Source organism: Ailuropoda melanoleuca, chromosome 5 (genome assembly GCF_002007445.2).
Source record: "Ailuropoda melanoleuca isolate Jingjing chromosome 5, ASM200744v2, whole genome shotgun sequence".
Lineage (NCBI taxonomy): Eukaryota > Metazoa > Chordata > Mammalia > Carnivora > Ursidae > Ailuropoda > Ailuropoda melanoleuca.
The window spans coordinates 54,764,696-54,788,963 of record NC_048222.1 but is presented as its reverse complement, the minus strand read 5'-3'; the positions used below and the strand labels follow the sequence as shown (position 1 = coordinate 54,788,963).

General features: G+C 36.3%; 1 protein-coding gene across 8 annotated transcripts in view; it reads right to left on the bottom strand.

The window, feature by feature from the left end:
- The window catches only part of DMXL2 (Dmx like 2), a 145,130-nt gene that overhangs the window by 33,283 nt on the left and 87,579 nt on the right, over positions 1-24,268 (bottom strand). For all 8 annotated transcript variants that reach the window (XM_034660977.1, XM_034660979.1, XM_019800946.2 and 5 more), the window contains 7 exons: positions 20,142-20,261; positions 16,005-16,232; positions 12,491-14,167; positions 9,423-9,533; positions 5,603-5,772; positions 2,174-2,271; positions 1,585-1,750 (listed from right to left, as the gene is read on the bottom strand). In XM_034660977.1, coding sequence (XP_034516868.1) covers positions 1,585-1,750; positions 2,174-2,271; positions 5,603-5,772; positions 9,423-9,533; positions 12,491-14,167; positions 16,005-16,232; positions 20,142-20,261 — 2,570 coding nt within the window. The remainder of the gene's footprint in view (positions 1-1,584; positions 1,751-2,173; positions 2,272-5,602; positions 5,773-9,422; positions 9,534-12,490; positions 14,168-16,004; positions 16,233-20,141; positions 20,262-24,268) is intronic.

Genomic DNA, 24,268 nt, shown 5'->3' with positions numbered 1-24,268 from the left:
GGAGGGATCTAGAGGCTGAGACAGTAAGGCAGTTAAATGACTGCTTGATAGGAGATTAAGAAATAGCAAGAAGAAGAAGAAACTAGAACTTAGCAGCTTCTGCCCTAGAAAGAGCATTTATAAAATAAGCATAAGACAAATATCAACATCATCTCAGACTTAAGTCAATTTAAATTAATAATATTCATTTTAAATTAAATATACTTATGATATTTGAATTTGTATATATCAGTTCCTCTTAATTTCCAAATACATTTCCACATAAACATAACTATTACTATTTTAAAAGAACCTTCTAATTACATAACAAATAGCATATGAAACAAAGCCACATATTCTATTTTGACTCTCTGAAAGTTTATATCCTAATGTAATTACTCCTATAGAGAATTTGAGGTCATTCAGGCAATAAAAGCATCTCTCAATCAACACCTCTCTTCTTCTCCTGATTACTTTCTAGGTTAAACTTCCCATTTCAAAATCATAAATATTTGTTATTTAAAAAAATCATACACCAGAGATAATTTTGAAAATATGGCTAATTCTAAATGTAGAGAATTTCTTTCTGTTGGCTATTTCCTATTTCTTCTTTCATGTATTATTTCCAATTATTTCCGTTTTTCCTTCACCAGTTTGGATTGTTCATAATGACAGTAAGTATCCTAGGAGGAAGATCTCATAAATAAACAGTAACATTCATAATTTCTCTCCTTTTTTAAAAAGATTTACCTATTTATGAGAGAGAGCAAGCAAGTGGCGGGGGGGTGGGGTGTCAGAGCTTGGAGAAGGAGAGAGAGAATCTCAAGCCAACTCTTCACTGAGCATGGAGCCCGATGCAGGGCTTGATCTCAGGACCGAGATCATGACTTGAATCTAAATCATGACTTAAATTTAAATATAATTTTTCTCTTAATCAGCTGCCAAGTGTATAGATCAAAAAATGCGAAGTTTTACCTCTTCATTCATTTTCCAATACCTAAGACAACTATATTACAAAACAGTACAAACAGCAATTTCAGTTCCTTGTCTATGAATTTCATTTAGAAAAAAAAGAACTTAAAGTAGCTGCCTGTCTACCCCAGAGAAGGAGGTTGTGACCTATACACAGTTCAAATAGCTCAGAATCGTAAGATGGCTAGGAAGAAAATATTCATAAGCCATTTTTGCCATTTTTTGATACATATATACTTGAAATGCAATATACCCTATATAAAATTTTGGTTTATACTTCACACCTTAATTGATTTATAATTTCGTTTATCACCACATCGCTACTTAAGTTCAGTGACCTCTGTAGTTATTCTCTGTCCTTACAAACATAGGACAGAAAATTACAGTCTAACTGAAAATTAAAAGAAAAAAAGGCAATTCAGTATGCAGAATTACATTGTAATGAACTTCACAAATCTGTAACCTAATTTCTTACACACAAGTTTTCTGACTTAAAATAATTTATAATGCAAGTAATAAAATAAATTTCAGTATTACAAACAAAAAACGAAAAGAAAATTACAATCTACTCTACAACATATTCAGGTTTCCAGTCTCCTTCAAGTATTTCACAGCATGTTTTCATATTTGTACCTCTATGGCATCTTTCAATGAACCAGCTAACAAGAAAAAAGCAGCAGATTGTTCAAAGCGTTGTTTTCCAAGTAAAGAGAAAGCATTTTTCAAAGCAGCTTTACGCCATCTATCTTCGTTAAAGTTGTGGCTGAAAAATGTTGTCATCTTTTCATCATGCTGTGACCTGGGAAACAGAACACAAATATCAACAGTTAAGGGAAATCTAAAATATTTTGAATTCTTTGCAGAATATGTGAAAATAACCTCAAACATCCATCTGAAATAGCTTCAGTAATAGGTATCTGTTATCAAGCTTCTCTTCACGTCTAATAAGGAAAGCTCAAAGTCCCTGTATGTACGTAAATAGGACACATTGTTTCCTTTTCAAAGTGCTTCTATCAACTTCTTTTTAACAATATCCCTCCCTTTAGGTTAGGTTGAACCAATATTATACCCATTTTTCGCAGATAAAGGAACCAAGATACAAAAAAGTAAGCTCATCTAATCAAGCTCATATAGCTAAGTACTTCCAAGAGCATTATAGCTTCAGAAGACCTGCAGTACAATCTTCATTCTACTAAATCCTGTTCATTGTTGAGGCAATTACCTAAATAGACCCCACACTACAGCTTTCTTCTTCATTGAAAGGTAGAATAATGCAGCATCCAAGGCATCATTGTTCCTCTGAAAAGAAGCTTTGGCAACCTAAATGGTAAATAAAATATTCCATTAAATTAACTATTTGATAAAAGAATTATAACCAATTACCAACAATTAATGCTTTCCTGCTCTTAAATGGCTGATAGTAACCATGGAGATGAGAAAAGTTGGCTCTATTTCACAATCTCCAGTAGCTTATAATATATGCTCTGAGAGACAACCATTTGTATGCCAGTAATTATAATAAAAATAATAATAGCAACTAGCAGTTTTACTGATTACTTCCATGTACCAGGCACCAGACTAAGTGCCTTTTATTTATCTTATTACCACAGTCCATGAGGATTAGCCCCATTTTACATAGGCAGCAACGGAGACACAGAGAGGTTAAGTGAACTGCCTAAGGTCACACAGCAAAGGGTAGAAAAGGTATTAGAACCCAGGTAGTAATAAAATTGTCTACCATACAACAGAATATTGAAGAATATTCAATAGATGTGACCTTTTTCTTGAAAATTAGATGTTACATTTCTTAATGTTTTGTAAAAGCTAAAAGCTAACTTCCATAGTTGAGAGAGCTTTAAATTGTGAAATCACATCAACTCACACAGATACAGACATCCGTGAATAAATATCAATTATACACACACACATTAAACAACTACAGACAAAAATAAGTGTTCCAGTGTTTTTTAAACATATTTTTTAAAAACATTCTTTTCTGGTATTTTTCCAATCAAATTTTGACAATTCTAAAGGACTGACACCTTCTTTCTGGCATGTAATTAAAATACAGAAGGCTGAAGCTCCATTATTTTCAAGAGCTTACAAATTTCAGTTCTTAGAAATTCCATGAAAAAAGAGTCTTAAGGAGCACATGACTGATAATCTCCTCAGGGTTTATAGCCAAAGTTGCTGAATTCATGCAGAAGGAATCAACTCAGTGTTAAGTTTAAAAATTAAGCCAATAACCTTATTGTAAATAATTATACTGTTTTGAACACAATTACCATACAGACAGTATCTTAATTTTTCAAAGACACTTAGATAACTTCTGCAAATCACTAAGTTGAGAGATACAACAATAAAAATAACAGATGTTTTATTAGCTCACAGTGACTGATGGTCCAAGGCCTGGGAGAGGAGGAAACAGCATCACAAAAATGCTGTATTCTTAATACTTGTTTCTTTCTCTTCCTTTTTAGTATTTCTTCTGCCTTCAATCATTTAACTCAGTATTTTTTTTTAAAGATTTTATTTATTTATGTGACAGAGAGACAGCCAGCGAGAGAGGGAACACAGCAGGGGAGTGGTAGAGGAAGCAGGCTCCCAGCTGAGGAGCCCGATGTGGGACTTGATCCCGGAACGCCGGGATCACGCCCTGAACCGAAGGCAGACGCTTAATGACTGCGTTACCCAGGCGCCCCTAACTCAGTATTTTGATGTTAAATAATTTTTGGAGAAATTTTTATTCATTTTTAGCTAAGGATTTATAATATATATCTCAAGGCAAAAAATTCACATCTCTTTGATACAATTTTAGGAGACAGATTTCGTGTGGAATTAAATCATATGTACATATCAGAAATAATTACATGACACAACCGATTGTTGACAAGAAATTATAGAGATCTTTGTAGATAACATCTGAAACATTTCAGAGAAAGTATGTCCTCTTTTTTCCATTGCTTTAGAATATAAAAATCTAATGTAGATATTGTGTTATTTACTTGCTGTAACAATTAACTTTCCCTATACACCAGAAACTACATTACTTGGTTGGTGTGAGAATAAATTCCTTCTTACATCTGTGCCTATTTTGAGGAGAGAAACACTGATACCTTATTGGCAACTTTATATGTAGTGGGAAAATGACACTTCTAGGCTCACATGTCAAACTGATCTGAGGCCACGACGAGCACGAGAATCTCAGGATGCTGAGATGAAGATGGCACATCCCTAACCACCCTCAACCCACCAAATGAAAATGGGCCTGGGGCATGTGCATTTTAAGTAAGTTTGCCAGCTGATTCTTCTGACACTAAAATTTGATGACCACTACTGTAGAGGAATGAATTCCTCTTGGGAGAAATACACCTGTATGTCACAAATGTAGTATCACTAATTGTACTTGTGGGAATTTCAAAGAGCTCCTACAAGTAAACAATGAGAAATCCACCTTTCTAGCCCCAGTAGAGTAGAAAGGGCACAGACTCAGTCTAACACTTACAAATGCCAAGAGCTTGGGCAGGTTACCATCGGGTGGAAATGGAGATGGTAACGAAGGGCCAATAAGATGATTATATGAAATAATTTATTAATTATTAATAATTTATTAATCTTGCAGTGTTGTTTCTGCAACACTGAAAGAACTTTCAGCTTCCACTAACAAATTATTGAACACTTTTTTTTTCTAAAGGGAAACTACCAGAAAATGGATTCCAAAAGTCTGTCATAAAAAATTTTATAGCATGTTTAATTTGCTGCCACAGATATATTCAAGTGTACACAAATCAAAACCTTTTATTGAGTGGTATTTTAAGTGTGCAAAGGAAGTGTGCTATTCATTAACATAGCCAGAGAATCCTTTATATAAAAAGAATTTTTGTATCTATAATGTACATATCTGATAAGAACTGAAGTTTGCTTTCTAAATTTAGATTTGTGTGCTTTCTTTTGTAAATATTGTTATTGAAATATAGTTGACATTCAACATTAAAACAGTTGCGGGTGTGTAACAGTGATTCGACAACACTACACATTATGCAATGCTCACAATAACAGTGTCACAATACAGCGTTATTACAATCTTACTGACTATATTCCCTGTACCGTACTCTTCATATCCATGACAAACTTCCAGTTATTTTAAAAAGATTTCTGATTTTCCTCAAACTAGGACACACCTGAACTGCTAGCAGAAAATATGCAATTCCATAAATATTATAAAGTCAGTATATATGGCAAAAGGCAATTGATATACTACACATACATTTTATAAAGGACAAGTTTTTGGGGGGCGCCTGGGTGGCACAGCGGTTAAGCGTCTGCCTTCGGCTCAGGGCGTGATCCCGGCATTATGGGATCGAGCCCCACGTCAGGCTCTTCCACTATGAGCCTGCTTCTTCCTCTCCCATTCCCCCTGCTTGTGTTCCCTCTCTCTCTGGCTGTCTCTATCTCTGTCAAATAAATAAATAAAATCTTTAAAAAAAAAAAAAGACAAGTTTTTGGAATCTCCAAAAATTTTTATTTAAGAAATTCTCAAGATCTCAAGATGTGCAAAACTAATTTCCCACTACAGATTTTCTGGAAGATAGTATCTTTTATCCTTTAAAGATTTTTTTTTTAACTTAAGCTTCCAATGAAGTAAAGTTACCTTTTCAATGCATCTTCTAAGAGTGTTAATATTCCTGACCCACCAACCTATTCCCATAGCTCTTAACTCAGACCACTGAGGGTCCCCTCTCTGAATGGCCGGAATCATATTAATCAGTTCTTCTTCAGCCTCAGAATGAAAAGCCCAGGCAAAATGGCAGGTAGACACACCTAAATGAGAAATACAAAATAATAACCGTCAGAATTATATCAAAAAAGAACAAAACAATTTTTCACATAGTCATGTACTTATTCATTCATTCTGGAGAGAATTTTCAAGCAGAAAATAAAAGGGTAAAAGGTCTTTCGTCATTCAAGGATTTTACACTCTAAGCTTCTAAATACAAAAGCAGTGGCAGAATACACAAAACCAAAAATCTCTATCTTTTTTCCAAAGTATTTACTTTTTTTCTCTGCAAAAATAGAGACACTAAAACTTAATCACTGGAAAGATATTTGAACATCGAGTCATTTATACATACACACACCAAACTTATCAACAGTGAAAGCTTCAGTCAAGTCAAACTATCTTGGCTTATGTCCTTGGGTGTTTTTTCACAGCAAGTCACTTGCTCTCAGACCATATCCTTTAGCACTGAGTACTGAAAACTGCCCCATTCATCCCTCTGGCCAAGCAGCTGAATATCATTTCACAGTAAGTTCTAAACTTCAAAACAGTTCCAGGGAGCAGCAACAGTCTAGGAGACACATTCCTCTGCCTTCAGCATCCCAGTTAAAAGTAGTTTAAACCTGCCTAATACTGATGGTCTATGCAAACCCTTTTTACCCTGGTAGAAGACTGACAGGGATTTGGGCTGTATTTAGAGGCACACCATCAGACTTGGGAGTACAAGGGAGTTTATCAACAGTTTAACTACTAACACTTTGTTCCACTTAGAGCAGGTGAAGAGGAAACATGAGGGAAATGACACACACAAAATGATGACAGATAGTGGGAATGCCAGGAAGAGCCCAGAGGAGCCTAGAAAAGGGGCCAGACTGTGCAAAGTAGCTGTCTATACCGACCCATTTTGGACTTCATGTCTAAAGTCAATGACAGTCACATTACAGCACAGGCTTCTAAATGCTAGAAGACCATCAATGTTACTATGTATAATTTTTTCATTAACAACTACTATATAGCCTTCCAGTATAGTTTAAAGCTTTTCTAATCATTACTGCTTCAAAAGGGTTCCTTTAGAAAGTGTAAAAGGAAAAACAATTATGACCATTTTGAATAACAATCTTTTAAATTTCCCATTGCTAACATTTATATACTACTGTGCTTGAAATCACGGCACCAAAAAAAAAAAAAAAAATCAATGCAACAAGCCTTGACTGCCACCATAAATTGAAGGGAAAATGGTCAAAATTTACTAACACAAATTTGTAGTTTTTCAGAACCTAAAAGGCAGATTAATTTTTAAATCTTTGCCTGATATAAGAAATAATCACTACATCAAATAACTGACGCTTTGCTTTAGAAGTTGCTATTACGTAGCAATGCACACAGTATACCTTTGTTAATAGCAAATTTATAAATAAAGAATAATGTAAAATATATTCTATACCTTTAAATGAAATGTGATTAAATTTTTGGTATGATTAAGCAGAAACAAAAAAACACAGGTATGTCAAGGGAATTAGGTTTAGAAGGCAAGATTAAAAGAGCAGTGAATATATTTGGAAGCCTAACTATTTATGTTATTGTAATATAAGCATTATGTTGTAAGTCATATACTCACAAGTAAAGCTGATGTTTCGGGAATATCTGCCAGATAGTAATCCAGTAGATTTGCATACTTGTAGTGTACTGCCACACACCCTGATTTGAGATACAAGGATTTATATCAGCCCCCTAATTTACAGATTAAAAAATCATAGCTACAGAGTTTAAGCTGACCTGCCCCATATCTTAATACCAAAAAAAAAAAAAAAAGATATTAAGAAGAAAAAGAACAGAGGCATCAACGGTAGTTTTATTTATTTATTTTTTGTCTACCAATAGCAGGCTAGTCTTTGCAGTTCTTTTGTGTTCTTCTTAGCCTTCCTATCTGTATACCAGCTACTTAACTTCTTCCCTGAAAACTGTTCCTAAGATATCACCTGTAATACCAGTCACTTCTTATGTCCAGTGTTTTAACTTTATCAAAGGGAAAATGGAATTTTCAATTCCACAACTGTAATTAAGTGATTCAGTACCATCTGACTATCATTTTTTTAAACCTAACCAAATGGCACAGATTGTTTAAAATGATAATATCAAGTGTCAACAATGGGTTAAGTTCTGGAATTATCAAACAGTGCTTCCAGGAATGTAAGTGAGTACAGTGTTTCTGTCTGGGGCAATACTTATCAAGAGTTAAGAAGTTCACTCTTAAATACAGAGAACTGGTGGTTGCCAGAGGGGAGGTGGGTGGGTGGATGGGTGAAACAGGACAGGGATTAAGAGTACACTTATCTTGATGAACACTGAAAAATGTATGGAATTAATGGTTCATTATATTGTACACCTGAAACTAACACTGTGTATTAACTATACTTGAATTAAAAAATACTAAGATACAGTTACATTCAGAATTTAGAGTACTGACCTGGCAATACTGTAAACTGTTGACTGAAACATTAAAAATAAAAATAACTACCTTAAAAAAAAGAGTTAAGAATTTTTCAAGCCCTCTGATTCAGTAATTCCACTTCTGGAATAGTAACATGAGAAAATAATCAGATATATACATAAATATTTATATGCAGAGTTATAAGGTCATTCACTACAGTGGTCATTCAAATAGAACACCAGCGAAATCTGTTTCAAAAATAAAGGACTGGATAGATGAAAGGTAGTTTAGAAACATGACAGAATATCAGACAGCTGTTTAGAACTGTATTTTCAAAGAACATTTATGATGGTAAAGAGTAAGTGCTATGGGTAAGAACAACAAATTATAAAGCCTGGTATTCTAGTTCCTACAATACTAAAGCACTACTTATGGGGCTGCGTCCAGGTGCTGGTTTCAAAAGGAACATAGTCTAATGAAGACTGCACTGGGCTGGGATTCTAGTTCCAACTCTATTAATAAATAGCCCTATATATTGGTCAAGTCACATTATAGTTTCAGTTTTTTATTTTTTTTAAAGATTTTATTTATTTATTTATGAGAGACAGACACAGAGAGAGAGGGAGGCAGAGGGAGAAGCAGGCTCCCAGGGAGCCCGATGTGGGGCTCAATCCCAGGACCCTGGGATCATGACCTGAGCCAAAGGCAGAGGCTTAACCAACTGAGCCACCCAGGTGCCCCTAGTTTCAGTTTTTTAATCTGTAAATTAGGAGGTTGACATAAATCCTTACATTTTAAATCAGGGTGTGTGGCAGTACCCTACAAGTATGCAAATCTACTGCATTACTATCTGGCAGATATTCCCAAAACATCAGCTTTACTTGTGAGTATATGACTTATAACATAATGCTTATATTAAAATAAACATAAATAATAATACGTAAGTTTTAAAGAAAAAATATCAGACATTGAAGAAATTCAGGGCCATTTTTTTTCCACCCTAGGCATACCAGGTTTACCCCCTAAGCCAGTATGACTTCAGTGAGTAAAGTCTGAGAAATTGAGAGAGAAGAGCCAAAGTCACAAAGAGGGTGGAAAGAGGCCCAGAAGAAGGGTGAGTGGGTACTATGTGACAAGAAGACCTTCTGGCTAATGATAAGTATGCATAAGGACTTAGCTAATTCTTCCACAAATATAAATACAAATATTCCGTTACAATATGAAATAAAAGTTGTGCAAAGGTTCAAACAGGGAGTTAAATACCTTGATGAACTAGCTGTACTCGGTATAAAGGAGGCAGCGATGTTAAAAGACATGTGTGCAAACGCATAGCTAGTAAGTATCTCAAACCACACTCGTCCAGTGTGTCTCTTCCTGTAAAGAAAACAGAAAGTATGTTTCAAGAAAAAGGTCAAAAACCAATAAAAAATTAGGAAATAAGCATTAAATTCAATCATAACAATTTATACGAAATACATGTTTGAGTGTATTCCTTTGTCAACATTTGAATATCTTTATAAAAAATATATCTTTACAAAATTATTTGTCAATACTAAAGCTCCCAAGTGAAAAATGACCGGGGAAAATATAATTATTAGTACAGGTAATAACAGTACTTAACTGCTACCCATAATAAATGAAATCTTGAAATTCAATAAAAAACATATTAACCATAGTAAACTAGGCACAATTTTAAGAAGCATTTCCTACATGAAGTCGGATGAGATTTTAAAGACAGGAATTACATATCTAAAATGGAATCACTTATTTTTTATTATTATTATTATTATTATTATTATTATTATTAATTAAAAAGGTAGTGTTTTCTAGTTCTGGTTAGCTCAACTGATACATAGTACCATGAAAGATTAAAAATCCGATTCTCTAGGCTAGTGTTACAAAGCTAAGGTTGAACCTTAACCTAATTTCACAAACTTACTCCTATTTAAAAGTTGCACAAAGGTATGAAGTGTGGTGAGTTAATTAAAATTATAGCCACTGTGGGAGAAAAGCAACGCAAAAGCATGAACAGCACCAGCCCGGTAACTGCCACTTAGGAAGTACTAAGAATGTTAAATCAAATCATATTTTCTAGGAGAAAATAAAATGTTTCAAATTCTCAAAGTTCAAGTTCCAGCTCTACTTCCCATCAGCTATCTTCGTCCATCCATTCATTCATTCATTGATTCAACAAATCAAGCATCTATTGCAGATGAGGCACAGTTCAGGTGCTGGGGTTTGGCGGCGAAGAAGACAAAATCTCTCCTCTCACATTTTAGGAGACAAAACACAACAAACACACAACTAATGTGTCTGGTGGCAAGAATGCTATGCAGAGAAATAAGAAGCAGGCTTGACAGAGAGTCCTGGAGCAAGAGGTTCTTATTTTATATGGGATAGCCAGGGAAGAACTTTCCAGGAAGATGATGCTTCAGCAGAAACCTGAGGAGGTAAGGGAATGAGCCGGGCACAAATTTGGAAAATGAGCTTTCCATACAGAGGAAACAAAATGTGCAAAGACCCTGAGACAGGAGTGTGTCTAGTGTCTTTCTGGGACACAAGGCGGCCAGTGTAGTAGAGTGAAAATGAATGCAGATCACACGCGGCCTTGCACACCTCCGTAAGGGTCTGACTTCTATTCTAAAATGAGACAGCAAGCCACTGGTGTATGCTGAGCAGAGAGAGAATAAATGTGATTAATCCCTGGTTCCTACATGGAGAACAGACTGAGGTGACAAGAAAGAAGCTTTTGGAGACTTTGTCGATAACCAGGCAGGAGGTGACAGTGACTGGGACCAGAGTGGTAACAGGAGAAGTGGCGAGAAATGACTGGATTCTGGATATAGGAGAACTGGTAGCATCTGTCCAAAGACCAGATATGGGGTGTGAGAGAATGCAGAGTCAGGAATGCCTTTAATTCCACTGGGAAGAATTCATTTACTTAGAATCCATTTACTGAGATGTGTGACCTACATAAGCTCTGAGCTTCGGTTGCCCACCTGTGAACTGGAGACATAAACTCCTGCCTTAACTACCCCATGAAAGGGCACTGTGACCAGGATGAGCCATTTTTATACTGCCCGGCCAATCACATAGTTCTGAATCAGAAAGTTTAAACTATTTTGCATGGATTGCGGCCTATTTTCTTAATATCCCAGAGTAAAAACTAGTTTTCAACAAAGGCTGAAGACCGTTGCAGGGAGAATCTTGCTCTGGTGCACACCACACCTCATAATCATTAGGATTTGTTTTAATTAACATGTTTAGAAAATAGGTCATAGGCAAAAACTTCTAAGGTCCCTAGTTATTTGACTCTACAAAGAGAAAACTTTGGGGATATAAGTATATAAATGTGTATGAAGAGATATATTCCAGGTAGCTTTGAGGAACAGTCTTTTTTCCTCAAATCTGGAAGTCTTGTGAAATAGTAAGAGTACAGGCTGGGAGGCAATGATGTATTCACATATAAACCCCCGTTCTGCCACTTACTACCTGTGTGACCTTTTACGCCACTTAATCTCCCTAAGGATCAGTGTCTTCATCTATAAAATTTAGTATAATAATAGCTACCTACCAGGAGATTGTTGTGATAATTAAGTATGATAAAGTACATAAAGTGCCTGGCACAGAGCAACTGTTCACTCCTCCACAATATTTACTGAATGAATGAATGATCAATAATTTTCGGTTTCCTTGGCTAATGCCATCATTTACAATCAACACCATTACCTTCAACTATCTGCATGAAAGAGAATGGAATCTCATTTTAGGAGACAGCCAAAAAATGTTCTGGTTACAGAGCAAATTAATCAAGACATATATTATAGTAAAATGTATTAGAACTTCTTTCTCAAGAGACGTTTCAGGGAGAATTAGGTAATTGTAAAAAAAAATATTTATACCTAGAAATGAGAAGATGAATAAGTTGAGGTTATGAGGTCCCTATGAGCCTCATGGTTCAATAGTAAAATTACCAAAGGGGGCATTATTATTAAAAGTAAAATAAAAATTAAAATAAGCCATAGGAATCATTATGTTTGTAAAAACAAGACCACATAGATGTAAAATGACACAAAGCTTTCCATGTAAAAACTCATGTGAGAATGCACACAGATATCACAAATCCATGAAGTCATATGTGCAAGTCACAGCCTGCCCCGCTGTCTTTATGTTTACAATTAATCATATTATGTAACAGGAATTGTCTACTAGAGAGGTCTTTCCATTGCAAGGTTTAAAGAAAGACTGCAGTTTAATATGTGAATCATTATACACATTATACAAAGGGTTCTATTCACGATAACTTTGTAAATGTTAGTGGGGATATTTACCTGAGTAACTCTTATCTCTGTTTTCATCAAGCTCCGTACTAGTGGTAGCCACCGTATCAGCCAAAGCTACAAGGAACATCTGCTCCAAACGGGTAAGGCCCGGAAGACTTGAGTGCATAAGATGACTTGAAAGCACCCTGGCATGTTCTTGGCCAAAGTAAGCGGGTCCATATTGAGAAAGATTTATGACTTTTGATTTGTTTTCTCTCTGTTCCGGCTCTAAATCTATATCATCTGTTGTTATTTCCTGGATTTGGAACAGCTCTGAATACTGATCTTCCGGTTCACTTCTGGTATGATCTTCATAGCTCTGGGGTATTTTTGTACTTTCTTCTGAAATTCTGTAGGTCGTATCTTGATCTGCAGCAAGCAATGCATATAATGGTAGTGGAGGAATAGAATCTATCTCAGTATAATCTCGAGTACCATCTTTTCCTATGGTGACGGTATCCTTCGCTGTACTGCCACTTACGCTAATGGTTCGGGAAAGATGTCGCTTAGTTCCTTCTCCAGCATCAGCATCTCTAACTATTGCAACTTCACCTGCAATGCATTTTACTAAATGAGAGAGAATGGCTTTAGCCCTTCGAACTTTCCCTAAATCCATCAATTCTAACAGCTGAGTTGGATGATACTGTGGGAGAGTAGGCGAAAGTACATGTGCGGCCTCAAATAAGCCTCCATCCTGAACGACAGTTGGTGAACAAAAAACATCATCAGCAATAGCTGTGCCTTCAACAATACTTTTTCTTGACAACATATTAGATTTAAAGGCAGAATGGTCTTGTATTGCTGCCTCTTCTGTATCAGGGCTATCAGCTTCAATGTCTCCAAATCTGACAGCATGCTTCCACTGTGCATACACGTGCATTTCACAATCCATTCCTACCACCAGTATCCCATCTCTCACCCAGGAGAGAGAAACAGGCAGCGAAGGTGTACCGTCAACAGAAGACACCAAGTCTATAGATCTAAGAAGAACCCATCTTGACCTAACTCCTTGCTTGATACTACCACCTAGTGGTAAAGTAATGACAGCTACTCCATCCTTACTATTGGTTTGCTCAGTCACAATTCCTGAAAGCCGCCCGTACATGAAGATATTAGCACCGACCCCCACCGTGAGAATGTGGGAGCCATCTTCTTTTGATACCCAGTCCAAATGTACTAAATGTTTGATATTTGGAATAAGGTATCTATCCTTGCTCAAAAGCGCATCTGATTTGCTGTACACAAACAAATTACTGTCAACACTGACCCTTGAATCAAGTACGCTCCCAACCGTCACCAAATCATCAAGATGAATTGTTTGTTCTAAAACCCATTCTGATCCTCCTGTAGATTCACATTCAAAGATGCAAACATGCATGGAAAATTCTTTAGAAACAAAACCATTGTGGTGGACAGGTTGTTTGTAAGCCACGGCAAGGCGACCTGTGTATGAACAGCTAACAGCAACTGGTCTTCCCACAATGCTCACTGTACTGCTGTTATCTTCTCCTTCATCATTCATCAAGGGCCATCTCCTCCAATGGTAAGTTTCCTTCTCATCACTTGTGCACTGTAGGCTGGTTTCCATACTACACTTCCAGAAGCGTACTTTATTGTCAGAACAAGTTGTAACCACTAAATAAGGTGCAAGGCACACCGGATAAATTGAAGATGAACTCAGATGGCCTTAAAAAAGAAAAAGCAATAGAACCATAAAATAAAATGCTAATAATCAAGTTCTACAATATGACAAATCCAAAGCCACTATAAGCCTCTTCATTATAATTCTGCAAACCAAACCCTCCCTTAACTAGTGCTTTACACTAAGTGTCCACTGGCCAAGATATTTATACAAGTCTTGAACGGCCCACTGGTGAAATCAAAATATGCAATAATAATCACTTAATTAGTTTTTAGGTGATTAAGTTTAAATGAGGTGAATATTCTGTTAAAATAAAACTCAAACACAAACAAGTCAACCCGTTGCCACTAAACCTGTTACCTGCTATAATTTATATACTCCTTCACCACACACCTCGCTGGACTTTGTCTCCGCTTGTTATCACTTTCAGCAGAGAAGCTTAAGCCATCACTACAGTTTCCCATACAAATGCCCCTAACCCACCCTGAATAATCCAGACCCTAAATCTGCCCCTACCATCAAAGTGTTTTCAGACAGCTAAACAGACTGCTAGATCAAACCATTTCTACTAAGGTTAATTTGAACTCTCTTAACACTGAACCAGAATCCTCATATTTATTCCTGACTGCCAAAGACCAACACCGCCCATCCACTGTCAACTACAACATGAGGAGTAAGCGTGATTAGGACTGGGGTCAGAAGACCTGGATTCAAGTTCTAGTCCATCAATAACTCTGAGACACTGGGAAAGCCGCTTCAACATCTGAGCCTTTTCCATCTAAATATTAGGGGTCATGTTACTACTTCCCTTGGAGTAATACTCCAAGTAACACATTTACAAGCATTTTACAAAGCCTCTGCAAAATATAACTTATTATATTATCAATTCTGATAAACTTGTGTATACGCCAAACTTCCCAAATACTTTGAAAAGACTAAAAACTGGGGCGCCTGGGTGGCACAGCGGTTAAGCGTCTGCCTTCAGCTCAGGGCGTGATCCCGGCGTTATGGGATCGAGCCCCACCCACATCAGGCTCTTCCGCTATGAGCCTGCTTCTTCCTCTCCCACTCCCCCTGCTTGTGTTCCCCTCTCTCGCTGGCTGTCTCTATCTCTGTCGAATAAATAAATAAAAATCTTAAAAAAAAAAAAAAAACAACAACTAAAAACTGGCTCAGATCTGCACCTACCACAACAGCCCAGAGTAAACCGTTAATGTGGTCTTTCCAACTCTGAATTCAAACCTATCTTATGGATGAATGAAAGAACCCTCATACTCAAAATCATTCACCAGTAATTAGCACTGTCTTAACCTCCAATTTCAGTTCCCAAAAATACTATTCTAGGAACTCTTTAATTACAGCTCTACAAGTGACAGATCATTTTAAATATACCTGCCCTCCAAACTATCTTATCTGCCTTGTTAAACTCAGTATCATTCTAGGCTAGCCAAACTATAATCTTGTATCCTACATATTTTCCCCTACATATTTCCTGCCAACTCCTGCTCAAACATATTTAATAAAGGTGATACATTTAATAAAGGTGATTAGCACAACGTAGATGAACAGCCTCAATTAAAAAAAAAGTTTTAATGATTTGCAAATGAACACATGTTTTCTTTACAATTGTACTATCATATTATTCCTATTTATAGGAAATCATAGTGCAGGCAAGAAACTTCACATTAAAACATACCATTTTCTGTCAGACTGATTACATTTATCACAGGAAACTTTCCAATAAAGACATGTTTCTAAAGAGACACATCATTACTAGAAAATTACAATTGTCCACATAACACATATTTCAGGAGGGTTCGTCCATTTTACCCACTGAAGGCCACTCTGAGCTACAAATGCCCAGTCTTCAAGTTACTTTACCTGCGGAAGGCGTTGCTCTTATTACTTCAACTCCTTCTGGGAGATCAAGAGGTTGGCTATAGACCAGTCTAGAGCTGAGAATAAGTTTACTAGCAGTTTGAAGATTGGCAATTGATGCAGAGTGTGGCATGGGGCTCACACTAGGAGAAGTTTCTGGAGAAGAGTCTACATTCTTCTGTCCAGGGACTGAAAGTAGACTGTCTGATGAAATGCCTTCTGAAGCTTTAGCTTTGAAGATAAATTATGAACTATATTACTATCATCACTATATACATTAGCTAGAATAATACTTTGTTATCATTTAAGAAACATGGCTTTTTAAAACTACTTTGGAGATAAGGTCAATTTTCAGACTTTCGCTCAGTTCCCTTGACAAACTTTTTTTTTCCTATTTTATTCTTAGCATCACCAACTCTATCACAGATAATTAATCACAACATGTAAAACCTAGGAAAAAAAACCCTCAAGTTATTTTGTCCAATGTTTTCAACCTTTAAAAAGCATTAAAACCTGGGTCGGTCAAGTGTCTGACTCTTGGTTTCATCTCAAGTCATGATCTCATGAATCATGGGATCCAGCCAGTGGTCAGGCTCCATGCTCAGTGGGGAGTCTGCTTAGGGATTCTCTCCCTCTGCCCCCCCCAACTCATACACTCACAGGCACACACACTCTCTCTCTAAAATAAATAAATAAATCTTAAATAGTATCAAAAGCTTGAGGAGAAACTTGTCACCATGCAGATTCCTGGGCCTCACCACAGAAAAACCGATTCAGTTGCTTTGGGGTAGACCCAGAAAACTGCATTAGTAAGCGGCCCAAGTGTTTCTGAAACAGAGTATCATGAATCAAACTTTGAGAAATAGCAAGGTATTGCCTCACATAGTAGATGAAAGAATTGTAAGTTTAGAGAGCTTAATGACTTTCCTACAGTCATATAACTAGCTAGTGGCAAAGAAGACACTAAAATACCAGCCTCTTGACTACCAAGCACTGAAACAAGATGATTTCAAAAACAAATACAAAAAAATAAAAGTTCTAAACAAATTTAAGACAGTATTAGTCGCCTGGCTTGCAGCCCACTGATACCTGAAACATGCAGAGTGTGACCTTCCTCAAGGAACTCATGGCTGCCTTAGTGCCTTAACATTTATGTTTTATTAAAGACTAATACTAACCTTAACAGCTGCTAGCCCCTTGAGGTCCTAAAAGCCTTGCTTCAAAATTCCTTAATTCCTTAAAAACTTACTTCATCTCTATCACCCCTCCCTCCATAAACTTAAAAGTATATAATCAGTCACTCTTCACAATCCTAGGGCAGCCCTTTCTGCCTATGGGTCCTTTCTCAATGCTATAATAAAATCATCTTTTTGTACCAAAAACAAAAAAAGGGGGGAGGGATATTGACCTGATCTTCTTCCCAAAAGAGTTCCAGCTTTCACATTAGAGTGGAATATAAATCTCTAAGGAGATTCAGTTATCTGTGCTTCTGCTACATTTGAGGGATACTTTGAATTACATTTATTTATTTGTGGGCCTGTCTCTCCCCATTAGACTATGAATTTATCAAGGGAAAGGATGACGCATCAGAATACTAAGAGATACTGAGTAATCCCCTTTTGCTTCTGGTGGATGTTAAATATATCCATCTATTTTAGAGTGGCAGACCACTAGATGAGAAATATGAAAACATTTCCCACAAAATGGAATGAGACTACAAACTTGCATCAGTGCTCAGCGGAAACAAGTACTCTTCCTGGCCCTATCACTAACTAGGTATGTCTCCTCAAGCAAGGCACTTCACCATCTCTGGCTATTTTCTCATCTGCAAAACAAGGCTAAACTATATTATTTCTCTTCCTGAAAACCAAGCATTTTCTAATGTATATCTCATGCTAAGAAAGAAAATAAGAGCAGGGGAAAAGGCAAAAGGCTTAAGAGACAGAAAACCTGATTTTGAAACTTGGTCCTATGGCAAACTAGATGTGGAATTGATCAAGTTACTTAATATTACTCCATTAGTAAACTGGGGATAATGTCTGTCTCACATGTATAAAGCACTTATCTCAGTGCCTGGCACCTTAAAGGTAGTCAACACGTTCCTTCCCCATCCAAATTTAAGCCTATCATTTCATTCTCTGCCAGGATTTTCAACATACTGATAAATTCAAGTATTAGTTGTGAATGACAGCATACACTACGCTAAATCTGCTATGAATGTGAGAACCAAAACATAGAGGCTTTCTGTCGTAGTTGAAGAGGGCACATTCTTTGCTTCTACTGTCATACTGTGCGTGACCTTTTACTGCTATCAGAAACAGAGAAAGCAAGCAACTCTACACTAGCCCTGGCTCAAGGGGAACAGCAGTGGGAAATTCCCTCACATGCAGTGGGGACAGAAGGTATCATATTCTTCCGGTCCTACCACAAGGATCTGTTACTACCTCTATTAATCTCTTCAGAACCGTTCCTCGCTCTGTGTCCAACCCTAGAAAAAAACTATATTCTCTTTGACAAGCTGGTTTTAGATCGCTCTACTCTTGCATTTTTGTGAAACAACATGTAACGCCAAGAACGAACTTCAAAGGCTTTGAAAGAACCTTTGGATTCCTGCTGCTTTGAGAAGATTAGGCTCAAACAGGCACAGGTAAATGTTCTATCAAATCATTTGGCTTTTCTAACCTGAGTTCATGGCCCAGTTAAAACTGCTGTTTACAGAGTTTTGTGATAATGTGAATTACAAAGGGAACAAAAAAAATATTAGTTGACTGTATTAAATGTTTAATGTGCATAAAATCAGTTAAATTATATAACCACCAGAAAAAATAAAATCTTTTAAAAACTTAGATATTTTGAGTTAACCAGTTTAAAGCAGATTCAGTTTCATACGGCTATCTGTGCAGTTCATTTTAACAATTATCTCTCAGAAAGTTAAAGTTCGTTCTAAAAAGAAGGACCCATGATCAACTTCTTTGCTTCATACTACAGATTTTCTAATTTGCTAAGAAATCAATATGAGGGGCGCCTGGGTGGCACAGCGGTTAAGCGTCTGCCTTCGGCTCAGGGCGTGATCCCGGCGTTATGGGTTCGAGCCACATCAGGCTCCGCTGCTATGAGCCTGCTTCTTCCTCTCCCACTCCCCCTGCTTGTGTTCCCTCTCTCGCTGGCTGTCTCTATCTCTGTCAAATAAATACATAAATAAGTAAAATCTAAAAAAAAAAAAAAATCAATATGAATGTGTACAGCAAAAGCATGGCTAATATAACTTATCTCTGTTGGATTTCTTAATAGTCTACAAAATAGTCGATTTATGAGCTTCAGATGCTCAATTGTATTTTTATAAATAGCAAATCTTCTTCTCTTAGTGATTCTTTTTTTTATTTATTTAAATTCAATTAGCCAACATATAATGCATCATTAGTTTTTGGTGTAGTGTTCCATGATTCATTAGTTGCATATAACACCCAGTGCTCATCACATCACATGCCCTCCTTAATGCCCATCACCCAACTACCCCATCCCCCCAACTCACTGCCCCTCCGGCAGCCCTCAGTTTGTTTCCCAGAACCAAGAGTCTCTCATGGTTTGTCTCCCTGATTTCTTCCCAGTTTTCCCTCCTTTCCCTTATGATCCTCTGTGCTATTTCTTATATTCCACATGAGTGAAACCATATGATAACTGTCTTTCTCTGACTGACTTATTTCACTTAGCATAATACTCTCTAGTTCCATCCATGTCAATGTAGTGATTCTAAAGCTAAGTACAGTATGTCAGATGAAAGTGTGTATTAATCCACAGAAAAGTACAATATTAATTCTATGGGCTAAACAGATTTATAGAGACATAGTGTCTAGAACAGAGTCATAATAAGCATTTAATAAATAGTAATTGAAAAAATAAATTGATAAAATTTTAAAAAAATAGGTCTAATGTGCCCACAGACTGGTTTGGTTTTAGATTAACCTGTTTCATCATTTATTTATGATCTTGTAATTAAAAGCTTGGCATATCCATTCCTCAATCCAGCAACTCAATTTATAGTTCACTGGATCTACATTTTAAAGAATTAACCAACCTAAAACATATTCAGTAAAATGAATTTATTTCACATCATCTCTGCATAAGATTATAATTACTTACCTAAGCATGCTTGTACAGATTTAAGATGCAGGTGCCACATATGGAGAATAGAGTAATTATTGCTGTCCTTTTCAATTACTACTAGAAAGAACTTTTCTGAAAATGGTGGTGGACGATATCCTATTGTTCAAAAGAAAAGTATATTTAAGTTATGTTTGTATTGGGTTAAAAGAAAGACACTTTTAAAAAAACTTCTCTTCATGTGTATACAAGTCGGGAGGAAGAGGAAAAGATATTTAGGAGTTTTATGTAATTTTTGTGCCAAAAATTAGGTAGCTATCAAAGACGAACGGAACTATGTCAAAAGTACACAAAAGCCAACATGAAGGTACACCTGTTGGTCAAAGAGGCGATATTCTGAGTGTCAAAGAATAAAAATGAATACACTTTATTATAACATATTGACTATATAAAAAACCATGAAATCATAAAAATACAGAAAGAGAAAGAGAGGGCACATAAGAGAAAAAGGAAGGAAGGACAAGAAAAAACAGAAGGAAGAGAAACAGAGGACAGAGAGACAGAGAGGAGGGGAGAGACAGAGAGGGAAAGAGTGTGAAAAGCACAGTCAGCTTCACTGGGTGCTCCTCACAGTAACTGGGACATGAGCTCCTCATGTGGAAAACTGAAGTGACACTGATCCTCCTTCATACACGAAAACAGCATTTTTTTTTAAATTTAAAAGTCATGGGGGAAGGGCAGAAGCAGTGGTACAGAAGAAACTTGTTAGAAATTTCATGCATTTTTTTTATTAAAAGACATCGTGGATAAAATTTTCCCTGTAGGCAATTGTATTTTTCATATATGAAAATGAAATCTACACAAAACAAAAACTTTGTAGTTTTTTCCTTTTAATTCTAGTAGAGTTAATACACAGTGCTATATTAGTTTCAGATGTACAATATGGTGATTTAACAGTTCTATATGTTACTCAGTGCTCATCATGATAAGTGTACTCTTAACCCCCTTCACCTACTTCACCCATCCCCCCACCCACTTCGCCTCTGGTAACCATCTATTTTCTAGAGTTAAGAGTTTGTTTTTCAGTTTGTCTCTTTTTTTCCTTTGTTCAATTGTTTGTTTCTTAAATTCCATACACAAATGAAATCACATGGTATTTGTCTTTCTCTCATTGGCTTATTTCACTTAGCATTATACTTTCTAGCTCCATCCACATTGTTGCAAATGACTAGATTTCATTCTTTTTTATGGCTGAATAATATTCTATAGTATATATGTACCCCATCCTCTTTATCCATTCACCTGTCAACAGACACTTGGGTTCCTTCCATAGTTTGACTATTGTAAAAAATGCTGCAATAAACATAGGGGTGCATGTATCTTTTCAAATTAGTGCTTTTGTTTTCTTTGAGTAAATACCGAGTAGTATGATTACTGCATCAGAAGGTTGTTCTTTTTTAAATTTTTGAGGAGCCTTCATACTGTTTTCCACAGTGGCTGCACCAGTTTACATTCCCATTAACAATGCATGGGGGTTTCTTTTTCTCCACATTCTTGCCAACACTAGTTATTTCTCATGTTTTTGATTTTAGCCACTTTGACAGATGTAATCTGTGATATTTCATTATGGTTTCGATTTGCATTTCCCTAATGAATGGTGGTGAGGAAAAACTTTCTTTAAAGATGAAAACTCATAATGAGAACTCATGGGCAATGGGCAATGAGCACTGCTAGAGCTCTAATTGTGTCTGAATACCACACCCCCAAGAACAGTCTGGAGTGATGATTCCATTCTTGCAAAGGATACCTACAACATGAGCCTAGGATAACTTATGGTGCCTGAAGAAAGTAAAATAGTAAGGGGGCGCCTGGGTGGCACAGCGGTTAAGCATCTGCCTTCGGCTCAGGGCGTGATCCCGGCGTTATGGGATCAGGCCCCACATCAGCAGGCTCCGCTATGAGCCTGCTTCTTCCTCTCCCACTCCCCCTGCTTGTGTTCCCTCTCTCGCTGGCTGTCTCTATCTCTGTCGAATAAATAAATAAAATCTAAAAAAAAAAAGTAAAATAGTAAGAATAATAAGGCTGTGTCAAAAGGACTCAGGACCAACTTGAAAGGGTCCTCTCTAGCCTAATATAGGACAATGTAAGCATTAAAATGAATAATGACTGAAAACTGACTGAAATATGCTAAGTACATAAAAATCCATGAGTGATGAGTACCTCTCTGTATCCATATTACTCTTCAATAAAGAGTTTTTAAAAAATGGATTCATAATGATACTCAAAAGAAAGCTAAACAACAACAATATATTCATCACCCTGTTGATAACTTGGGCACAAACTCCCTTCTCTGAAATTGGTCATTAAAGCGAAGGAACTAAATACTTACCCTGCCTTTCCTAAAAATAACTCTGTATTTCAAAGTAACCAAATAGCTCTGGTTGATAAGGGAAAGCTTTTCTTTACAAATATTTTCCAGCTAATAAATAAATGAGAACTGATAAAGTTAGGAAACTTATAATTTTGCAATCTTTAATGAAATAATAGATTCAGAAACAACATTAATTGAAGAAACCGTGATTTGGTAGATTGTAGCAAACATTACATTGGAACCACCTCCTGAATCTTCTGCATCTTAGCATCACTAAAAACGAGACAACCTTAAGCGATGTTCGTCCTTATGTCTTTCTATGAAGGACACAGAATTACCTAGGAAGTTGAACCCTGATCTAATAAAATGTACATAGGTAATCTGCTGACAGGAGAAAGTTTGAATAACACCATAAGTAACTACTTAGGGAAATTCTTATAAAATAATTTCCTCTAAAACAAATAAGTGGCATGATGAGAGTATAAAGGGAGTGTCACTTTAGATTAAAAGATCCTTAAACTATGAAATACAATGTATCGACTTTGGATATGGATCCAAACAAATGAAAACCAAATAACTTTTGACATTTTTGAGACAACTGAATAAAGTAAATATGGACTAGTTATTATACAATTCTGAGGAATTTTGTTATTTATCAATGTGATAATAGCACTCATTTAAGAAAGTCATTTTTAGAAATGCATGTGGAAGTATACAGGAGTGAAACCACATGATGGCTGGATTTGTTTTAAAATATTTCTGGAGGGGCGCCTGGGTGGCACAGCGGTTAAGCGTCTGCCTTCGGCTCAGGGCGTGATCCCGGCGTTGTGGGATCGAGCCCCACATCAGGCTCCTCTGCTATGAGCCTGCTTCTTCCTCTCCCACTCCCCCTGCTTGTGTTCCCTCTCTCGCTGGCTGTCTCTATCTCTGTCGAATAAATAAATAAAATCTTTAAAAAAAAAAATAAAATAAAATAAAATAAAATAAAATATTTCTGGAAGGGGCACTCTTGATTTGGGCTCAGGTCATGGTCTTAGGGCATGGGATTGGCCCCGCATCAGATTCTGAGCTCAGCGGGGTGTCTGCTTCAGGATTTTTTCTCTCCCTCTGCCCTTCCCCCCTCTTGCTCATTCTATAAAATAAATAAATCTTTTTAAAAATTTTTTCAGGAAAAAAGGAAAAGAAAATAGGGCACGTATTGCGTGGTGCACTGGGTGTTATACTCAAGTAATGAATCATGGAACTTTACATCAAAAACTAGGTATGTACTGTATGGTGACTAACATAATATAATAAAAAATTATTATAAAAAAATAAATTAAAATTAAAATTAAAAAAATAGGATAGATAAAGCAAGTGAAACAAAATCTTAAAATCTTTAAACCATGCACTCTACTTTGGTCCGTAACTGGCATTTTTCTTAATTAAAAGAGAAATTAGAGGGGTGCCTGGTAGACCATGGGACTCTTGACCTCAGGGTCATGAGTTCAGATCCCATGTTGGGCATGGAGCCCACTTAAAATAAATTTTTTTAAAGTTTTAAAAAAATTAAAGAGAAGTTAACTTTTAATTAAAACTTAGAAAGTACAAGATAAGGCAGGGGCAGGGAAGAAAGAACATATACCTATCAAGTCCTTTAAGAAAATAGCTATAAAATCAAGAAGAAAATTGAAGAAACTGCACAAAATCTAAAGGAAAATCTTCTGGCCTAATTTTGCAATGACATAAAGAAATATCAAAAGAGGGAAATAAAAAATTATTTTTAAATGTAAGTCTTTCAATAAAAAATATTATA